We start from the raw sequence: 21,907 nt of genomic DNA on the forward strand, positions 1-21,907 counted from the left end.
TATTTAATTTGTGTACTCAAGTTGTGAAATGTGTTGGACTGCATTCGTGTTATTGTTTGACTGAGACGCAGTATTTTAGTTGTCACCACAAGGGGGCACAGTTTATCCGTGAAGGCACGTATGCTGCCTCATCACGCCCCTGAGGCGGCAAACGTGTCGTCACGTATGCTGCCAAATGAGCGGGTGGAACTCAGGAATGTTCGCTTTGAAAGACAGGATGTAATGTGTGTCAGTGTATAAATAAAGTTTCCAAAGAGCTTAAGGATATTCTTTTGAGATTTGAACTCGTCCAAGATTTTTGTAGCGACACCTGCGGTGTCGAATTAAAACTCCAACATGCTCTTGAGTTATCGCATTCACAAACCTCGGTGTCCACGCTGGCCTCCCAGCAGGGGGATGGTCGTACCCCATCAGCCTTTTATGGTTGAGGGGTAAAAATGTGCGGTTCTTAAAATGGAAGTTTAATTATGCAAAATATTCATATTTGCTTTCAGGTGAGTAAAAACCTGAATTATTTATCATTTGTTTAGAATGTTTGTATAAATAACGCCTCCCGTGCTCTAAGTTTTATTTTTACTTGTGTTAAATATTTTTGGAGAAAAACAGGTGTTTCTAAATAGAGCCTGTCCCTACATCTCCCACAGTGCACCGCGCCCGGACGTGACGTATCGGTCTCGGACGTGACGTAGAGTGTACGGCGGTGGTCGGTGTGTGTGTGGATGATGGCGGCTCCTCTGGAGGTCCTGCTGAGCAGCGATTCGGGGTCCCAGCTGTGGAACTGCACCGTGTTCGACCCGCACAGCGGCTCCAGTCTGCTCTCGTACCGCGGCGGGAACAGCGGCGCGCGCAGCCTCACGGTGCTCGGCGGGGAGTACCTGCTGTCCGCGCAGCTCGGCAAGAACTTCATCAACGTGTGGGAGCTGCAGAGAAAGGTAGGACAGCACCTGGCCCAGCTGAGCCCACCTCGCTCACTAGGCGAGAGTCACCAAAGTAACGCTCCGCCGCTCAGCGCGGACAGGGGCTCAGAAACCCGCAGTCCCTCTAAAGGTGTAAACAAAGCGTTTAGAAAGCTGACACTTTAATTCTGTGAAAAAGAAAAAGTAGAGCCGTTGTCAGAACCACTCGAACCCCCTACCGAATCCCGTTTATCTGTCCTCACACCTTACCTGTGTGATGGCTGCAGCTCAGCGTTAAAGAAGCTGATTCGTGAGTCCACGTGTTTTCGCACAGACTGCTGTGTTAGTACACACAGATCTTGTTGAGACATCCTACAGATGTGCAGTTTCTCTGTGAAGCATTCTACCTTGAAAGCCTGCTGCTCAAATGTAACATGGACACACCTGGTGGTACAGCAGGTACGCAGAGCCGTTTTCAGAGTGTTGAGGGTGTGCTGCAGGTCACTGTGGTGATGGTCGCTGATCACCTGTTGTTTGAACCTTGCTGACCTGTGTCTGACTTTCCCTTGAAGGTTCCATCACCTCAGTTTGATATCTGAATTTGGAAGCAGAAAATTAGAGGTCATCCAGGTCTTTATCTTTAAGACAGTCCTGCAGTTTAACTACTTGGTGTGTGTTATCAGGCTTCATGGATTGGATAGTATCGAACACTGCACTGAGGTATAGCAGGACAAGCAGAAAGATGAGTCCACTGTCAGAGGCCATAAGACGATCATTTGTAACCTTCACTAAAGCTGTTTTTGTGCTGTGATGAGCTCTGAAACCTGATTGAAACTTCAAATAAGCCATTTCTCTGCAGATGATCAGAGATGTTTGACAACTACTTTTTTTAAGTGTTTTTGATATGAAAGGAAGGTTGGAGATTGGCCTATAGTTAGCTAAGACCACTGGGTCATGTTCCACAAAATGCATCAACTAAGCCCCATGTCCTCCTATCAGAGGAGCAGCTGTGCTGGTGCTTGGAGGGGCGTTAAAGAAGTAGGACAATAGTCTCCAGATGTGGCGCTCTCCAGGACCCGCTCAGGGACCTCGGGTAATCTGAATTGCTCAGCGCATAATGGAGATCATCAAATATTGTTTTCAGTTCTTGCTTTATTGTATTTGATCTAGTTTTATTTTGGTAGCAAAAATGTTATTCACACTGCGTTTCCTCTTTTAATTTCCTGTAGCAACTCTGATAGACGTCTTTAAAGAAAATAAAAAGAAATGCTGCTGGAAATACCCAATCATCAGAAGCACACAAAGCGTCACAATAAAAATGTTTGCTGGGGTTTATGTTTGTTTCTAATGTGACACATCAGAGCTCTGAACTGTATACAGCTCCATGAAGTGTGGTACCTGGATGGCATTACCTTAGGGCAACTGTTGCTGTGATTTGGTGATGTATATAAATAAAATGGTATTGAAGTGAAAATTGAATGTCTGATCATGCTCAGAGCCTAAAGCAGAAAAGAAGATGGGGGGTTAAACACCAAGCTGATGCCCATGTTCTGATATTCATGGTCTCTGATAATCTCTGACTGGGCTTTTTAAATTTTGTTAAGCCAGCGAACAGAGTAAGCCTGGATATGTTGATCTTCCCTCGTAGACACACCCACTTGTTCTTTTGTTGTTCAGGATCAGCTGCAGCAGAAGATCGTGTGTCCCGGTGTGGTCACTTGTCTTTCTGCTTCACCTAATGGACTCTTTCTTGCTGCTGGAGTCGCTGAGGCCATTTACCTGTGGGAGGTGAGTCTATTCAAGCTCCGATTGGCTGAATGTAATTTATTAATTTTTAAGATCCTGTTTAGCCTGTGCTGTACGACTCAATAGGCAGACAGCATGATGCAAATCACAAGTTCTTTCAGTAACTCTACTGATGTGAAGTTACTGTTCAGCAGCATTCATTCATCCTGGTCACTCATCAATCAAGCGGTCAGTAAGCAATCTGCCCTTTGATGAATGGGATTTCACCAGTCTGTGACCAAGCTGGTGACCAGTGTGATGAGGAAGTGCCAGGCTGTTGTGGCTCTGTGTGGTTTGTACAGATGCTCGTGAGGCCCCTGATTGTTCAGTTCAGTAAATAAACTGTTAAACATGTCTTGTTTCTTCAGACTTCAATCATCCGATCCAATATATGTTACACAAAAGAGAGTCAATAGCAGCTGTTTAGCATTGGCAGAGAAGATTTGGTTTGTCATGGGTACAGCTCACATAACTGAACTCTGTTGCTCAACCCACGAATACCTTTTCTCTACAAATGTGGCACCATTTAAAAAACAAAACACAGACTTTCCAATATTACAGGAACAGTTGTTACCAAAAAGAAAATATTGACCAAACAAAGTTTAGAATACATCCATCCATCTGTTTCACTCTTATTTAATTTAGTCTTGCTGGGGGAGGAGATTATCTGAGCTATAGGTGACACCAGGTACACATTGACAGGTCTCCAGTTTATCACAGGGTTAACATAGAGACGGATCAGCACTCAGGCTCAGTCAGGACTTGGACTGGGGAAGGAACTCTGAGAACCCACACAAGAATAAGAAGCACAACTACCCACATTCGTGTGGAGAACAGATTCTCATATTCTTGTGTTCTCTGAAGAACTAACAGATAAAGTTAATCTGAACAAAAAACACGTCTTTAAGCATCTCCAGGTGTTTAACATAAAAGCTCATTATTGACTTACTGACACCACAAAAAGCTGCTTAGATGATGCTGACAGAGGAGTTTAAGAAAGAGCATCACCATCTCAGAGCTCCTCAGCTGTTTCCATCCTGTTCATCAGAGAGGAAACAGTAGAAGCTGAATGCATGGAGGAGGGTTTGGAAAGTGAAATGTGAACACAGGATTGGAGATCAGCTCGTGCTGTGCTAAGACTAACTCACTAAAACTGGTTCATGAGAACATCTGGACCTCCTGCAGGTTCAATGTTAGAATAAAGCTCCAGCAGACATATGGAGGTGATCAGAGGCTGAAGGAGCTGATTGGAATGAGGATTCAAACATTTCAGGAAGAGCTTAGAGAGACAGTTCTTCCTTTTATGTTTTTGTCGTTTTTTGGGGGGGGGGGGTTTGTCTCTTTGTTCAGGTTTGTTTACTTTGTTTTCTCACTGATCAGGTGTGCACAGGTAAACTGCTGTCTGTCCTCAGTCGTCACTATCAGGACGTCACCTGTCTGAAGTTCACTGATGACAGCAGCCATTTTGTTTCTGGTGGAAAAGACAACCTGGCTCTGGTGTGGAGTCTGTCAAGGTGAGACATACCTGAAAACACATCTGGAGCGTTCTGTAGCTTTTAATCAGGAGTAAGGTATTTCATGACAAGAAGACTAATGTGAAGTCAGCCAGGAGAGAGGCGCAGTGTCCAGCAGGTGCAGCTTTAGCTGTGTGTGTGTTTTATAAAATTCAGACTTGCCTGGTAAGGTCGGCGCGTCACCTGTGACTCTGAGATGTGCCAGACGGATCTCTGACTCACTTACTCTGTTCACTGTGTTTCAGTGTTGTCCAACTGGATGTAAGCCACGCCCCTGAGCCTCGCCACATCATGTCTCGTCACTCTCTGCCAATCACAGACCTGCACTGCGGCCTGATGGGAGCTCAGGCTCGAGTCGCCACCGCCTCCTTAGACCAGACAGTGAAGGTGAGTTTGTGCACCTCTGCTCATGTCACTCAGCGATCCAGACAGCTGTGACCCAGGTAAAGCGGGCAGCTGATGATCTTCATCTCACCATAATCAAGAACAGGAGTTAGCGTGGTATTGAGGAGGAAGCTTACTTCGTTTAGTTTCTCTAAACAAGTTGGTGTCTTGAAACTGTCTGTGTCTGCAGTTCATGTAGTAATGGGTTAAATCATACCAATCAGAGCTCATCACAGTCTTAGGGTTTGTTTCTGCTAATTGTCTAGGTATGGGAGCTGTCCTCAGGCGAGCTACTCCTCTCGATCCTCTTTGATGTGGAGATCATGTCTGTGACCTTTGACCCTGCTGAGTACTTCGTGTTCTGTGGAGGAAGTGATGGAAATATTTTCCAAGTGTCTCTGTGCAGCCAGGTGAGTCTGTCTCATTTTCTCACCCAATCATGTTTTGACTCCTCCCAGCTTTAAGGGGAGACGATAAAGTTTACCTGTTTGAACTGTTTGCAGAGTCTCGGTCGGGAAAAGTCGTTCCAGTCGGATGGCGAGGGGAATCAGGTGTTTAAAGGTCACAGGTGAGACAGCCGCTGGCGTTTGTTTGCAGGAATATGGTCGTGTGTGTGCACGAAAACCAGCTTTCTTTTTTCTTCTTTTCAAAATAAAGTCTCACGCTAGAAGCTTTGATGAACCGTTTTTACCTTTTTGTTTAATAGTGAGAAAAAAACTGTGTGGACATTAAAGCTGGTGGGCCTAAATGTCACGCCACAAGTTCTTAGAATACGAGGGGGAACACGTGTATCAGAAACCCAGGGAGGAGAGACTGAGCGGGTCTTAATCACACGCAGTTTAGTCCCCGAGGAGGAGACCAGGAATAAATAAACACAATTCTTTTGAACAACTTTTGCAATAAGATGTTCTTTGTACATTAAATCCCACCCAGTGCCGCGATAAAATTGTCCTACAACCTAAGACAAATGTTCCTTATATGTACAAAGAGAGAGGAATTCCTCTTCTGATTTTTGGATCACGCCAGCCTAGTTTCAGGAGGACGAGGAGAAACTCCCATCTCCGTCCTGTCTCTCTATCAGGCTCGTCACATCACAACCCAGCTGCGCTCCGCACTTGAGTCTCTTGCTAGCTGCTACTTCCCTCGTGGCACCGCCCTGTAAACAGACAGACACTGGACAGAAACGTCATCCGTGAAGCTGGCCTGGCTAATAGCCACGGTGACCCTCCCCCAACACGGCTGCACCCGGCAAACAACATTGGAAGCCGTTTCACGTGGCGATCCGGTAGCATGTCCTTCTCTCCCACGCCTGGTTCCTCCTTCCTCTCGAGCCTGTGCCTGTCCTTTTTCTTTTAACAAGTCTGTTCGACCGCTGATAGGCCACCTCAGGGCCCACCCACACCTCCACAGATGCAACCATTCCACAGTGGATTATAACAACATTATGCAAAACACAAAAATGATGCAAATAACATCAATACTACACATACAAATAAACGCTAAAATCAGAATAAAACGTAGCATAAAACAAACACAAATTTCCACTGTGTGACAAGATGGAAATTTGTCTGTAAAGATTTATATCAGCGGATAGCCCTGGGTCATTTCCTGTTCCTTTTGCAGCAAAAGTCTTGTTCACTGAAAGCAGAGGGTGAAAATCTGTAGAAAGGACGGGATTGCTTCAATGAGTTTAATCTGACACCAACCATTTCTCTGTGGCGGTGACAGGAAGTGCGAGTATTTTCATGTGTGTGGAACAAATTGTGTTTCCGGTACGGTGCGAGGAGCGGCGCTGGTGATCACGTCGAGCGTTTGGAGGTCAGCGAGTCCACCGACAATTAACCTTCATCGTCTGTAACAGTCACGACGTTTAAGCACAAAGTTAGAACAAGTGGGGCGGGGCTTCAGACGGAGTGTGGCTGGGGCCTAATATGAGTAGCAGAAAATTAAGAAACTTCATGTGTTGTACAAACAGTTTTATCTCCATGTTTGAAAATAAATGAATAACGTGTAGACCGTCAACAGGATATGACCATGCCAGGCGACCAGTTCTTTATCACAGCAGAGTATTGTCCACGTTTTCACGGTGCTTCTCGTCAGACTTGTGGGAGTCTGCTTGGGCTGAGGTGTGACATCACGGCGATAAATGGTGGTGGGCTGTCTCTTCATTAATTCCAAGCTCGCCAAGCAGTGGGTGTGGTAGGAAATATGAACGACCATAAACTGAAAACAGGTGTGGGGAAAACGACACGTGTGATGAAGAGCTCTTGTCTCCATCGGTGAAGTAATCCAGATGGTAGTGAATAACACACGTCAGAGGAAGCCCTTCTAACAGGTGTTTACTGTGGATTAACTTCAATGATCAAGGTTCAGGATGATTGTTGATTAGGGTTTATTAACTGTATTGATCGTGGTTGTGTGTTCTCCTCAGGAACATGGTGACGTGTCTCTCAGTGTCGATGGACGGGACTCTGCTGCTGTCAGGGTCACACGATGAAACGGTTAGACTGTGGGACATTCAGAGCAAACAGAGCATCCGCTGCCTCACACACAAAGGTAAGTCCCGCACCGTGTGACATCATCAGGGTTGAGAGTTTTTCTATCTGTGCTGCCTTGCTCAAAAGAAATCTCAGCTTGAGATCTACTTCTGGTTGCATGTGGGTCAATGGAAGCTGCACTTTTAAGCTATCACCTCAGGGAGGTGCTGTTTAATTGCCTCCTCCTCAGCTGCTGCTGGGTTATTAATGAGTGGTGACGCTGGCGGCGCTGTCTCCTCCTCTGGTGTCTGCTTGATGATGAGCGGCGGTGTGGTTCTGACAGGAACACGAGAAGGGACCTCCCCGCCGTGATCGTGACTGACATTTTGTAATTAACCAAATCCTCCGCGCCAAATTCGTCTCACTTCAAACGGCCGTCAGCGACCGTAATCCCTGCTTTGGCCGGATGCGCGGCTCACCCTCCCCCCCTCCCGGTCACGTTTCTGCTCACAAAGAGCCAGACTGAATTTAAAGAGAAAGCTTCATCCTCCATGACGACAACGCCTCAAAAGGATTCGTCTCAGCTGAGCAGATTCAGCTCCTCACAAAAAGGCGAGAGGAGGTGCTCGCTCTCAGCCCGTCTGATGGTTTTACCTGACGTGTGCAGAGTCGGACTCATCAGCGTGATGAAACGCCATAGAACATAATTCCTGCCATCTCAAACCTCACCTGCTGCTGAAGAATTTTTAACCTGGCTTCACTAAACATGACCAATGTGCTCCCCTCAGCACTGGTCTATGAGGAAACCAGTGTCAGACAGGTAGCGCTGCAGGTATGTCACAGGTGGAGCAAACCTGAAATAATCTCAGGATTTTGAGTTGAATCCAGGCTGAAGCTGAGCCTTTTTAACTGAGTGAAGTGAAGAACGATCAGTGTGACATCATAGTGATGTCACTGATTACCATGCAGATGTTTGTCTGTAGGCATCATGCTGACGACCTTCACAGAAACCATCGCCCTCTGTTGGGCACAGTCAACGGGCGAGAGGTGGGATGCACCTGGATAGGTTGCTGTCTATCACTTTGTTAAAAATGTAAACTCACATGGCTCCAGGACCCTGGAGCACCCAGGAAGACCACAGGAACAGAAGGCGGTCCTCAGACATTTCCTCGCCATTTTTAATCAGTTATTTTGTTTCATTTGATTATGGTGAGAACAATGATGCGTCACAGGAAGTAGATCATTTGATGGTTGGGTTTGACTGAGGCAAGTCGGTGCAGAAGTCTCGGATCTGAGATGCTGTGATTGGCTCAGCATCACGTGATCCTCAGAGACGTCATTTGAGATCCATCTACAGGTGCTAAGCTCAGAGGAGACGCTGCATCCCATCACTGTTATCGAACACATTGTGTGTGTGTGCGCGCGATTGATTATCTGAGCTGCTGTGAAATAAACCAGATAAAGTGAGAGGTTCATGAAGAGTTCATGAGAAGCGAGGAGGGGGAGGTGTGCATCAGTCCGAGTTCTCCTGCCTCCTCCGCCGTTTCTCAGCGTGTCAGATCTGCGACTGTTATAAAGAAACATCCATCTGACAGCAGAGCACCGCTCCTGCAGGCGACGAGGCGAGACCACCTCTCTCTGCTGCCGCCACCTCATCTCAGGACTCATTACCCCGAGAGGCTGCGGGGAAACACTGACAGCTCTGAGGGCCCCTGAACACATCGTACTAGAATAAAAAACACAGTGACACTTGAACACACCATGCTGCATTGAACCGTACACCTGAGCGTGACAGCATTTTCTGACAAACATCAGTGGCTCAGTTGAGTTGTCTTCTGCTCGGACTTTTCAGTACAAAGTTTCACTCCTCGGGGATTTTATTTATGATGTAAGAGCAAGGACACCCTTCCGAGAGAAACCCTTAAACGATGTGTTAAAACGGAGCCTGCGGGTCCCCTAGAGATTTACAGTTTTTAATTAAATAACTGACCATCAGCACCAGTTATTATTATCATTCCACCTAAATTTTGATGGCTCAGTTGAGTTGTCTTTGTGGCGTTCCTGCAAACTGCAGGTTTTCTTTAAATTTTTTCAACTATTAAACATGAAGCTGCCAACTCCATGGCGTGGCAAGCTGTCCATTCATGTGGCTGTAGGTTACTGTTGTAGTCGCCAGGTATTTCCTAATGTCATAGATCAGCTGTTTGGACGGTGTCCTTGGTGTGACGCGTCAGAGTCGCTTCCTGATGTGTTCTCTAATTGAGCTGCTGGATTTTTGTTGTTCAACTAAAAAGGAACTTTTGGGAAGAGCTGGTGGGTGGGATTAGTGTGATGGCCATACAGGAAGGCTATTGCGAGGCAGCCCATCTGCAGTGCTGACATTTAACTGCTGCTTTTACCTCCCAGAGATTCATCTTCACTACAATCCTGAGACTTTTTGCTGAGACAAATCATCAGCAGCTGAATTATGATCAGAGTCTGTAAGAGAACCACAGACAGGAAGCTGACTCGCAGAAGAAAGGAATTATCACGATAGAGATAAGATAAATGATTTCTGTGACATCGCAAAACATGGAAACTTTCATTTCAGCAGCCCACATTTGCCTGACAGTTTCAATGATTCTCTTTTATGTTTGATAGTATTAAATTAAATGCAATGATCTCAGGAGTATCTCAGTAAACAAACGGCATTCAATGAAAACTTGATGAAGACTCACCACCTGCAGTTATCAGTGCTACTGATGGGGGGGGGCGCTGTGCTCAGATGAAAGAATCTGACAGTTTTTAAGATGAGCTAAATTATGTTAGCAACTAATCTGCATACTTGCGTTACATTAACATCCACACTCAGTAAAATTAGGCTTTGGTAAAGCTTTGACAGGTGGCTAGCTGTCTGCAATCAAAGAGGCCATGCCCCCAATAATGCAAACAGTTGTTTTCTAAAAACATTCTTCACCTGTACAGTTGTTGTGAAAAGAGAAATTATCTTTAGAGGCTAAACCAGTTTTTCTATCTGGTTGTAAACTTGTTAATTTTAACATAGAGATAGATTCACTGCTGCCTCTGCTGGACGGTAGATGAACTGCAGATTTATGGTATAAAAAACCCCCAAAAAACTTTCCTTCGGCTCATGAAGCAGTTGATGTGATAAGTGTCTTTCATAGGTTTGTTTAGTGGAGGGGTCTCAAAGTGGCGGCCCGGGGGCTGCCACTTTGTATTGTTGAATACAAACAAAATGATAGCAGAAGTGCTGCCATGTGTGTGGCCAGAAAGAGAGGACCAATGTGTTTATTTGGTAGTTAAATGAAAGGCTTCAGTTAGTTAAGAGGGAGTAAAAAAATTGTGTTGTTATACAGTATTTGAAATAAAAAACAAACAAAACATTTTCTGAAATATTTGTGGATTTGTTTCTTGTTTGGTTTTTTGTACTACTTGAACACTAAAGTGGCCCTCCAATGAGATGACAGTGCCAGGATTGGCCCATGGCTCATTTAAGTTTGAGACCCCTGGTTTAGTGGAATATCGATAAAACATCCAGGTGAGAGGCTCCGAACCAGCTGAGGGTGTTTCCTCAGAGTGTCTGCAGTGTGTTGGCAGCCCTTCAGCCTCTAACACACTCAGCCTGATTTATCTGTCGTTCTGGACCACATTTGGACCATTAGTGTAATTCCAGCAGCTGGAGCCAAGCAGACCATCAATATGTGTAATTGAGTGGGGGATAATTAGCCCGTTTCTATTAGCACAACAAGCAGGAATTCTGCTCGGACTTTTCAGTATAAACCTCCTGAGTTTCACTGCTCGGGGATTTTATTTATGATGTAAGAGTGAGAACATCCTTCTGAGAGAAACCCTTAAACTATGTGTTAAAACAGAGCCTGCGGGTCCCCTAGAGATTTACAGTTTTTAATTAAATAACTGAGCATCAGCACCAGTTATTCTTATTATCATTCCACCTACATTTTGATGTTTAACTTTCCCTCAGCTTTGAACCCCCCTTTGCCTTTATTTTACTGGGAGGACATCTCAGATAAAAACCCTTTCTTTATCATAGACACGTCATTCAAAGTTTAAATGACTAACAGGTGTTACAGGAAGTGTGCTAGACTTTTTAAAACTCATCAGGGACTGTAAGTGATGCCAGTTTTTATGGCTTTTCAAAATAAAATCTCATAAATATCAGAATGACCCTTCAGTAAATGGCAGCAGTCATGCAGAGACTCAGTGGTAGACACACACATTTACTTTGTTTCACCTTGAATCATTGTATCATTGACTTTCATATAAAAGCTCAAAAATATTTAAGCTGCTTTTTAAGGTTTATAAACACTTTCATTTTGAAATCTATGTCTGAGCTTCTTTCAGCTCACCTGCAAGGTGACCTGGCGGTCATTATGTTTTGCTGGTGGAGTTTCTCACCCTGAGCATAGTCTCTCAGGGATTGGTTTTATTGAGGAGCGGCAGCTTAGTTGAAATCAGATGAGCTATCAGCTGCATCTGACCGAGGCACTGACATGCCTGGGGACTGACCCCCAGGTCAGACTGCAGGTATAAACCTGGTTCAGCAACTGCTTTTATACTTATTGATCTGGTGTTGGAATCGCCTGCTCTGGCTGATCGATGAGCCAGAGCAGTGTTTGAAAGTATTTTGATCACAAACTTTAGAGTATTAAACATTTAGCGTCATGCTAACCTAGGAGCCAATCAAACAGCTTATTCCATATTTTAAATTGGCACATTATGTGTCTGGTGCTCTAGGTCAAAGATGAAGCTGCTGGCTCTCAGGAGTGGAGCTGTAATGTGTGAGGCTGTAGAAGTTTAACCTGCAGGCAAAAGCGTCTTGAACTTTATTTTTGAACATCTGAAGCTGGGGCAGCATGCTGCATGCATCAGAGTTTAAGGAGGTGGACAATGGAAAAGTTGATGGATGGCGGGATGGATGGGTGGGTAGATTTCAGAATTGCTAAGCATAAGATTTGCTCTGGTGGGGAGGGGGCGTGGTGGGCGTGGCTCAACTCCTCATGGGAAACCTTCAGGTGAACAGACTCTGAGTCGTGGTCACACGGCCGTGGTCTTCAGTCTGCTGTAAACTGTTTTCTGAGCAGATAAAACATCTTCAGCAGCTGCTGCAGTCGGACCAGTTTCACATTAACCTTTGAAAGACGCTGCCGCCAGCTGGTCTCACAGCGAGGAGCACGGTGAAGCGGCTGCTAGAGGTGAAGCTGCTACCTGAGTACAGGTAATAAAAAAAGCTGTTTAGAGTGAACAGGTGAGGTCAGCTCGCTTGTTTCGTTCTGTGTGTAAATGAGCCACTTCCTGTTTCGGGGCTCAGGCGTGTCAGTCAGCTCAGATGCTTTGTCGTCTCCCGAGCGATTTGTCATCCTTCAGACTCTTAAACAGATCCTCGAGCTAATCTCAGGGAAATTAATTTTAAAAGTCCCCAGACAGGAAGTTAGAGTGACAGTGAGCTGAGGCGCTGAAGGCGGAGTGAATATAGAGCGGTGAGGTGGAGGTGCAGACGGCTGTTATAGAGGGCTGTTATGGAGGGCTGAAGGTGGAGGCAGATGCAGTAAATCCGCTCCCACGCGCTGCGGTTTGGAGCTTCTGTTGGCGTGAAATGAGTCTGGCAGCGTGTCAGCGTGGCGGCAGATTTACTGATGGAGCACGCCTCGCTCAGAGCCGCTCCTTTTGATTGGCTGCAAGTGAAGGAAGCAGAGGAGATTAAAGGTGCCATTCCAATTCCTGTGTTTGTCCTGACCTGATTGGCTGTTGCAGCTGATGGACGAGCGTTGATGACAGGTTGATGAGTTGCAGTGGGACAGTTTCTCAGAGGACCTGTGGTCACCGTGGTTACAGATGGCACTTTAAACTTGTTCTCTCACTCTCTCTCACGCACACACACAGTGTCCTTGTCTCAATCAGCAGCCAGAGGAATCTTCAATAGGTGGAGGAGAGCCACCATGGACCTTGTTATTTAACCTTTGACCGCTGAATGTTTTGACCTCAGTTGTTTTTGCCAGTGATGATGATTGGATTATTTAACTGCTTCACGGCGGGCCCTGACTGGACATTGGTCTGGAATATTCCATGATTTTCATTCATCTGCGCCACATTTCAGAGACATTTACGACTGACAGAACACGCTCGGGTTAATCACACGCAGATCCTCCTGTTTCCATTCTTCCCACAAAAACACCTGAACGTGTTTGTGCAGACCGCAGCTGTCTGAGGGACTGACACAGCGATCGGGGCAAAATTAGCCGAGGTCTGAAAACTTGAGGTCAGACATGCCTGACAGAGAACCTGTCACAGGTAGCGTTCATCAGGACCAAACACATCAGTGGTGTGATTTACCTGGTGCTAATCCGAATCGTGATGAATTTCGGGATCTTAATAATCCCGTCTGCTTCATGAGTCTCATTGATAAATGATCATGTAGGTCATGTGGCCTGGCAGCTTTTAGGAACAAAGTGAGCTTGCCCCTGCTGCAGAGCGCAGAAGCAGTCATGTGTTATTGAGGTGATCGCCATCTGTTGATGTCCATCAGCTCCTCCTAATGTGACTTGAGTGCAGCAGCTTGAATATTTTACTGATGAACCAGAAGAACTTTAATATTTCACACGAGTTTCTCTGAATGTCCTTCACAAACTCAGACACTTTGCTCTATTTTCAGTTTTTAATACTCTTCATTTGTAGAACACCAAATCAAAGGCACCTGTGATGGAAACGTCAAGTGACAGTGGACAGCTTCTTCTCCTCCTCCTCCTTTCTCATGCTCCCTTCAGGGAAGGATGGTCTGCCTCCATCTTCCCTCTCCAGCATCCTCTTCTGTCACACGGGCCAAGGCCTTTGTGACAGAAGAGGTTTGTTTGGGTGTGATCAAAAACTGATGGTCGTCAGTACGTATTGGTTATGGGTCAACACATGTTGATATTGTGTTAGTCCCAGAGGAGCTGACATACAGTATGCAATCAGGTGGTGGAGGTGAAGTCCTGGTCTGTCAATGAGGCTGTGTGTAAAAGTTTAAGCTAACTTCAGGCAGGCACATCTGATGAGGTTGATGTAATGAATGTTTGATGGTCAGATGGTCAGGTCAGGCCCACCCGTCTCTTCTTGTTCTGTTCTGGTGCTCGAGAGAGGTTCTGTCAGTGTGCCGAATGAGGAAACACTGCAGGACAATTAAGGTTTTATCAGCCGAAGGAGCTGCTGAGGGCAGACCAACAAACATCAGTAGATAAGAACTGAGCACGTGCAGGAAACCAACAGTGCGTTTTTGTTTATGTTGAAGCACAGTACGTATTACTCCGCGAGGCTCCTGCCTACGATAGCCGTAATGCTCCGACAATCCATCAAGCAGTGCGACTTCGTAGCTTAGCAAAGTCGTACTAAAACATTTGACAGATTTTTGAGCGCCGTGTACCACAGAAAATCGTTTTGAGGTCAGTAAACACAACCAGAATTCATACGAGGGCACACGGGATTATAAGGGGCACTGGCGATTTTCAGAAAAATCAAAGGATTGATTTCAAGTGTGCCATATTTTCCAAAAAACACGGTAATAACGACGGCCTGCTTGCATGCTCTACCAAAAATAGTACTTTGTTGTTTATCTGACGGACAAAAGCTAAACCAGTGGTGTGGAACGTTCCACACCACTGAAGTTGCAGCATTTTTACAAACCAATTTTGTTTCATCTGTTTCATTCAACGATCCACTTTCGCCCTTCTCATTCTCTGTTGCCGGCACGCTTTTTACGCCATGTGCGTATGAAAACAAAGGCACTGCGCATGGGCGTTTTACCCATATTCTATCGTGATATTTCATTTTCTTATCGTTGCCCGACATTTTACCGGTATTACCGTGAACGGTATGATATGGCCCAGCCCTAGTTGTTACCTTATGTCTGCCGCTAGGGGTCACCTTTTTTGTTTTATGGTATGGTGTGTTTATGTGAATGTATTTAAGGTAGATACACATAATTAGCTCCAGGTGTTGTTATTCGGAAGGAGCAAACAGATTGTGACGCTGTTATGATAAATGATGTTGGATAAAGAGAACTGTGGAACAACAAATACAACTGCTGGAAGTGGAATAACAGCGGCATCGCGTCACTCCCGCCAACGAAAACCTCAATGGCTTCAAGTGTAGGCTTGGCCTCTGCAGACGTGTAATACAACCAACGCACCAAAAAATGTTAAAGGTTACAAAACAAGTAAGCAAAAAACCCTAATTTTGTTTCACCTAAGTGGCTTTTTAATCTGCAGCCTGTCATCATTTGCATGTTTCAGGTCGGTACAGTTTCAGCCTGGTTACATGACATCACTGACTTGCTTCCTGTTTCATCTAAGAGACTGATATGTTCTTGAAAGCCAAGTTGACAGGAAGTGATGTAAACATGGGCTTCAATGTTATTCAAAAACAAACAGCTTTATTTAAACAACACCGTGGAGCTATCACGAAAGAAGAAGAAACAGTTTTGACCTTCAGGAGCTCCCTACATCATCTTTATCACCCCAGCGGGGCGGAGCCTATCCCAGCTGCCATGGGGCAAGAGGCGACATTCACCCTGGACATGTCGCCATTTACACCCGTGAATCACAGAGGAAACTCACATGCACTCATCACCTTAGGGGTCATTGTCATTCAGCTAATGTCTCTGGTCAGTTGGCCCCTGATTGGCCGGTTCCTGTTCATACCTATGACCTAATGGTTAATGAGCTGATGATGTCATGAGCGATGTGGGGTTAGCAGAGGATCATGCGTGTCGTGGAATTTACACAGGAAGCAAAATTTCTTCTGTAGTGATTATGTCTCTCCATCCACAAACGACACTTCTGAGCACCGCGACATCACTTCCTGTTTGTGTGTTTAGGGCCAGTGACAAACGCCATCATCACGCCAGCTCCCGCTAACATGTTCCTGCCTGACAGTCGGCCCACCGTCCCTCTGCCACGCTTCAGCCGACACCTGCATGCCTCCGAGAGCGACAGCGGTGAGCCGGGGGAGGTGTGTGTCCGCCTCAGGCTCCACACACAGGTGAGTGCTGCCTTTCTTCCTTGTGTCTTCCATAATTGAGCTTCCTGTTTACGGAAGTAAAAACCAAATGAATGTCTGAGCAGTTTATTTTCATAGATGGGAGCCACAACAACAAGAAATTCTGACAAGACAGGGTAGAAATGAAAACACACACACACACAGGTGAACGAAGGAGCTGTGCAGGTGAAGGCTGAACGTAAAGATGGAAAGATCAAACACAATTTGAGGAAACGTTTAAATAAAACATGAAGCTGCAGCTCAAACACATCGATCCCTCTGAAGGAGGAAGGTGACATAGACACGCACAAATGCATACACAATGAGAGGGAAACTTTCATAAGCAGCCTCAGAGCAGTTTATGCTAATGAGGCTGAGACACACACACACACACACTCTCTGCTGTAATGACGATGAGTTTGAAAAATGCGTGTGTTTGCTCAGTGGGTAAGCAATAATATCAATATTTACAGCTTTGATTGCCTGACAGGTCAGAGTGCTCTGTCACCAGCGTGCCTGCTAACATCGTCAGTCCTGTTTGGAGTGTTTAACATCGTTTAATTGATCAGCTCTCAAGACATAAAATTTTTAGATGTCTTCATCATTATCACCAGATTCACACAGCAGTGCTACATTTTATTGCTAAATTATTTTTGTAATTATGGTGGAAGATTTCAGTTTTATTTTGAAGTGACAATCTGCACATCTCACTTAAAGCTGATACATCGCAGGTTTTACTTTGAAGAGGTCTGCCCGTTTGTTTACAGGAGGAGGAGGAAACGTACCTGCAGAAAGCCGACACGCTGAACTCGCTGATGAACGCCGTGACTGACAAGGTGAGAGGGGGCGAGGTTTCGTCGAGTGTTGGTTTGCATCCTCTGACAATCCCACAGTTTAACTGGCCAAGGGTCAGAGACAAACTGACTGTGAGCCTGACATTCCTGTCAGTCTTATTGATTATTGATAGCAATGGTGGTCGGAGATGGTGTGAAGAAGGCAGCTCTATTGGTCAGCCCTGTGTGTGTCTGGAGCGTGGGGTCAAAGTTCAGACTCTGAGACTGCCTCAGTTCAATTGAGTTTTATTTATACAGCGCCAAATCACAACAACACTCACCTCAAGGTAGTGGTCGGCGATATGAGGAAAATCTTATTTGCACGATATATATCATGATATGTTTAAATAACCTACAAAAACAAATGTTCTTATCAACCATATAGTGCCTAACACTGCATCGGTACACTCATTCAAATCGACAATTCAGTGGTTTCATATTTTCATTCATATTTTTTGTATTAAAATGTTTTATTTAACTATGTTTTTTAACAATCCGTTATACACAGAGGTTTTTAACAGATGACAATCCTGTGACAGTTAAGTCTCTTTCGGTGGTCAACACTAGACCTTTTAACAAACAAACGCAAGATCACAGCAACAAAAACATCAAACAAGAATTCACGAGTAAAAATAAAACAAACTTTTGTGCTTATAACATTTAAAATTTGTAAAATAAAAAATATAATGATCAACAGAAACAAAAGTCTAGACAGTCAGTATAAAAACGACTGACCAAGAGCAATTACAGGTATCAAAGCTGGTTTTCTTTCTTTGTTTAAAACAGTCTTCATTTTGGACTACACTGGGTTTTGTAGTGTTTTTCATGCTGATTTCAAATCTGTGTTTAGTTTTTCCGTAGCACGTACAGTTTTTGTGATAATGCTAGTTATATATTGCATAATAGTTGGTATAATTAGCCTAAGCATGTAACCAGATTTAACGACAGTTCCCTGTGTTTTATGTTACATACGGCATTAATTGCAATTGATTTCAGTTGTTACCGTGCCTAGATTGTATTAATCATCCAGACAGTTGCTCTTATGTGTGTGGTTCATTCAAGACAAAAGCATGTCTCCCGATTACTATAGACCTTAAGAAGATGTACAAATTGTACTTTGGCTGCCCTCTGGGTGACCAGGATAAATCTTGGGCTCAACATGTCATCTGCAACAGTTGTTCCAGTGGACTGCAGCACTGGCTAAATCTGTGAAAATCAGCAATGCCATTTGCAATCCCGATGGTGTGGCAGGAACCACGAGATCATCTCAACAATTGCTATTTTTGCCACGTGAATACAACAGCATTCTCATTCAAAAATAAGCACAAAGTTGTCTACACCAGCCTGGATTCTGCAATAAGGCCTGTTCCTGTGCTGCCACATGATGGATTCGCTTCTGTAGAAGGTGACGAGGAAACGGTCAAGGTGCCTCTGGTTACAATCTAGAGCCATCAGATCTGTTCTGGCTGATGAAGATTCAGAACCAAACAAGCAGAGCTAAACTATCTCGTTCGTGATCTAAATCTATCGAAAGACAAAGCAGAACTTCTTGCTTCGAAGCTTAAGCAGAAGCATTTGTTTGCCAAGGGTGTTACTGTAACTCACTACAATCATAGTTGAAGTCATAACTTGACAGCGTTCTTCACAACTGACGGCTCAATGTGCCATTGTCATGACATCAACAGACTCTTCAGCATGTTCCAACTAAATGGTGTCTTTTCGTTCTTTACAAAAATGCTCGAAGGCACTCCTACTCCATAACGGAAATGCCAAACCAAGTGTGCCGATTGCCCATTCTGTTCATCTAAGGGAGTCCTATGACAACATGAAGACACTGCTTGAATCATTTGGGTATAAAACTCATTAGTGGAACATCATCGGTGGTGATCTGAAGGTGATTGGTATGTTGACGGGAATGCGAGGAGGATTCACCAAATACTGCTGTTTCCTGTGCCTGTGGGACAGCCGATCTACTGCGGAACATTATGTCAAGGGTGACTGGCAGCCACGAGATGCCTATGAGCCAGGAAAAAGCAGTATCGAGTTTCTGCCTCTGGTTGAGCCGTGTAAAATATTTTTGCCGCTTCTCCATATCAAGCTAGGCTTGATGAAGAATCATGTTGAGGCCATAGGCAAAGGGAATTCATGCAGTTTTCAGTACCCCACTGAAAGGTTTCCAAACATAAGCGGTGTAAAAATGAATGAAGGTTTATTTATAGGTCCACAGATCAAGTTCATTTTGCAGAATGAAGGCTTCAAACAATCTCTCTCAACAGCCGAGTTCAAAGCTTGGGAGGAATTGAAGTGGCTCTGCAAAAGCTTTCTGGGCATCCACAAGTTTTCTGCATACATGGAAGGAGTTCAGCTTCTGCTTGATTCCTACCAGAAACTGGGCTGTCGCATGTCATTGAAAATAAATACACTTCCTGCACTCAGGCCTCGAGTTCTTTCCAGAAAATCTTGGCATGGTGAGTGATGAACAGGGAGAGCATTTTCATCAGGACATGCAGTTAATGGAACGTCGCTACTAAGGTTTCTGGAATGAGAGCATGATGGCTGACTACTGCTGGACGCTGTACCCTGACAATCCAGACACAGTGTGCACAAGAAAATCATATGCTAAGGATTTTTTGAAGAAACAGTGGTAGCTGACTGCCACTGATCATCATATCTATGCCACAGTGCGTGCCTGACTGAAAATATTGAAACAGTTGCTTGATTGGTGCCTGTTTAATAAAAACTGTGAAGGTCCATTGCAAACTAATATTACTCATAATTCAAAATTATCTGGCTGATGTAACTGAAAAAAATTTGAAAGCAGACCTGAAATCAGCATGAAAAAACAGTTTAGAAAAGTGTTTTGTGGTTTCTGATGATTGCAAAAAAAAAAAAAAAGAAATAAAATTGTTGACCTGTGTAGTTTTACGGCATGTTTTTGCAAATTACTGCATTTTGTGCAGCATTGTCCTTGTGAAATCCAAATGACAGCGAGTCTGAAACTCCAGCTGTCGCTATATTTTTCCCTGTCTGGTAGTATATTAATGCGCATGCTCAGCCCAGTGTGGCAGGTAGAAAATTTTGGGGTGGGGGTTAATGATGCATTGGCAGCGTGTGTGAGGAAAAAAATCCCAGTGAATTATATGCAGACAGCTTAATATTGCCATGGCAATTTATACTCAATGGTTACAATAAAGCCGCTTTAACCGTTGTATGTGGAAAAACGTGATATATTGCACACCCCTACCTCATGGTGCTTTATATTGTAATGTAAAGACCCTACTATAATTTAAAGAAAACCGAATACCCCACCAATCATATTGACCCCCTATGAGCAAGTGCTTTGGTGACAGTGGGAAGGAAAAACTCTGTTTTAAAGAGAAGGAACCTCCAGCAGAACCAGGCTCAAGCTGGCGTGGACATCTGCTGCAACCGGTTGAGGTGAGGGGAGGAGACAGGACAAAGACACACTGTGGAAGAGAGCCAGAGATTAATTATAACTAATGGTTTGATGCAGAGAGGTGTATAAACACCTGATTCAGCCCTAACTATATGCTTTAGGAAAAAGAAAAGTTTGAAGCCTAATCCTATAAGTAGAGATAGTGTGTCTCTCCTGAATCCAAACTGGAAGCTGGTTCCATAGAAGAAGGGCTTGAAAACTAAAGGCTCTGCTTCCCAGTCTACTTTTAAATACTCTAGGAACAGCAAGTAATATGAAGATCAATTAGGGTCCAGCTCAACCCAGCCAATCAGATAACAGTATTTACTGTTTGCTGGGTAAATATTTTCCCACCTTAGTCCATCATAGGATGATCAGAAATCATGTTTCTTACCTGTTGGCTGGTGTCTGTGGCATCCCTGGAAGAAGTCGTGGTCATCTTGAACCAAAATGCTAATTTTTAGCTTGTAACCAACGTGACACAGCAGCTGTCAATCATTAGCACTTTGAAGCTTCGTTATGAGCGTGTCTGCTGCCAACGTCATCGTGTTTTCAACCCAAATGTGGTGATTAATGGGAGGTTCTGACTGTGACAGACTGGTTCACAACCTGTCAATTACAAGTCATCAGCCAACGAGTGTACAGCAAAAACCCTCCATTTTGAAAGAGTTACAAATTAAACTTGATTGAAACTTGATGTCAGGACTGAGTCTTTTTAGAACCACAACTTTCACCCCCTAGTGAGTGGCCGCTAGAAAGAAAGCATGTTGAAGTTACAGTTACTGTTGGTACTGTTGATGATCATAATAGGGGCAAACACCTAGCGGCAGGATCATCTGGTGCAGAACCAGTCATGTATTGTATTTAAAGGGACGGGAAAAAAGTGATTTTGGTGAGCTCGTTGAGCAGAGGACGATGTTTGGAGACAGATGACAGAGATTGTTTTTTTTTTTTTTTTCTGTGATGTGTAATTGCTTGTTTTTGTTTGTGTTTTCAGTCGGTGTTTGGTGATTGCGAGAACACGAAGGTTAGAATCGCTGAGCTCGAAGAAGAAGTTCAGACTCTGAAAAAAATGAACAAAGATTTGTACGACTTCTCCAGCCAGCTGCTCACCAAACCAACATAAGTGCACTCACACACACAAACACACACTGTGATGGGTTTTTTGTTTATTTGTTTTTCTACAAAATAAAAGTTTTTGGAAAACTTCCTGTGTGTGAGCCTACTATTCCTTCTGGGTGATTTTGGGTCACGTGCCGAGACCGATTCAGGTGACTTCCAGACTTTGAACCTTTAAAATGTTGTTTAACAGTCATTGACATGGGTGGATCTGTCTGTGAACACGAAATGTAATCAGATTACCTTTAGATTACACTTGTTACTTTCAGCAGCTGCTTCGTTAAACTCGTCTGGTTTAGAAAGTCATTTCAGCTATCCATTTTTACTGAGATATTCACACGAAGATCCAACATTTGTCCATCATAGTGACCAATAATCATTCACTGATCAGCCTGATAAATGACTGATCACAGGGATGTAAATGGGGAATCTG

The 21,907-nt window shown here is 44.4% G+C and overlaps 2 protein-coding genes across 2 annotated transcripts in view; one reads left to right on the forward strand and one right to left on the reverse strand.

The window, feature by feature from the left end:
• kiaa1614 (KIAA1614 ortholog) overlaps window positions 1-442 on the reverse strand; it is a 10,733-nt gene extending 10,291 nt beyond the window's left edge. Inside the window, exon 1 of the mRNA XM_082523134.1 lies at window positions 365-442. Coding sequence (XP_082379260.1) covers window positions 365-411 — 47 coding nt within the window. The 5' untranslated portion in view covers window positions 412-442. The remainder of the gene's footprint in view (window positions 1-364) is intronic.
• On the forward strand, window positions 405-21,564 carry wdr18 (WD repeat domain 18). Its single transcript, XM_082523136.1, has 11 exons — window positions 405-494; window positions 645-932; window positions 2,574-2,684; window positions 4,062-4,195; window positions 4,441-4,582; window positions 4,846-4,989; window positions 5,083-5,147; window positions 7,011-7,135; window positions 15,926-16,089; window positions 16,854-16,922; window positions 21,353-21,564. Exons 2-11 carry the CDS (start codon window positions 720-722, stop codon window positions 21,479-21,481), a joined length of 1,296 nt encoding a protein of 431 aa, XP_082379262.1. The 5' UTR covers window positions 405-494; window positions 645-719; the 3' UTR covers window positions 21,482-21,564.
• The last annotated feature ends 343 nt before the right edge of the window (window positions 21,565-21,907 follow it).

This window comes from Aulonocara stuartgranti (assembly GCF_965226115.1).
Source record: "Aulonocara stuartgranti genome assembly, chromosome: 23".
Taxonomy (NCBI): domain Eukaryota; kingdom Metazoa; phylum Chordata; class Actinopteri; order Cichliformes; family Cichlidae; genus Aulonocara; species Aulonocara stuartgranti.

Bases quoted from the DNA above. Each gene is read 5' to 3' on its own strand.
- wdr18 (XM_082523136.1), top strand. From the start codon at position 720: ATGATGGCGGCTCCTCTGGAGGTCCTGCTGAGCAGCGATTCGGGGTCC. The intron at 4,196-4,440 runs GTGAGACATACC...ACTGTGTTTCAG, and splicing joins CTGGTGTGGAGTCTGTCAAG to TGTTGTCCAACTGGATGTAA. The intron at 4,583-4,845 runs GTGAGTTTGTGC...CTAATTGTCTAG, and splicing joins CCTTAGACCAGACAGTGAAG to GTATGGGAGCTGTCCTCAGG.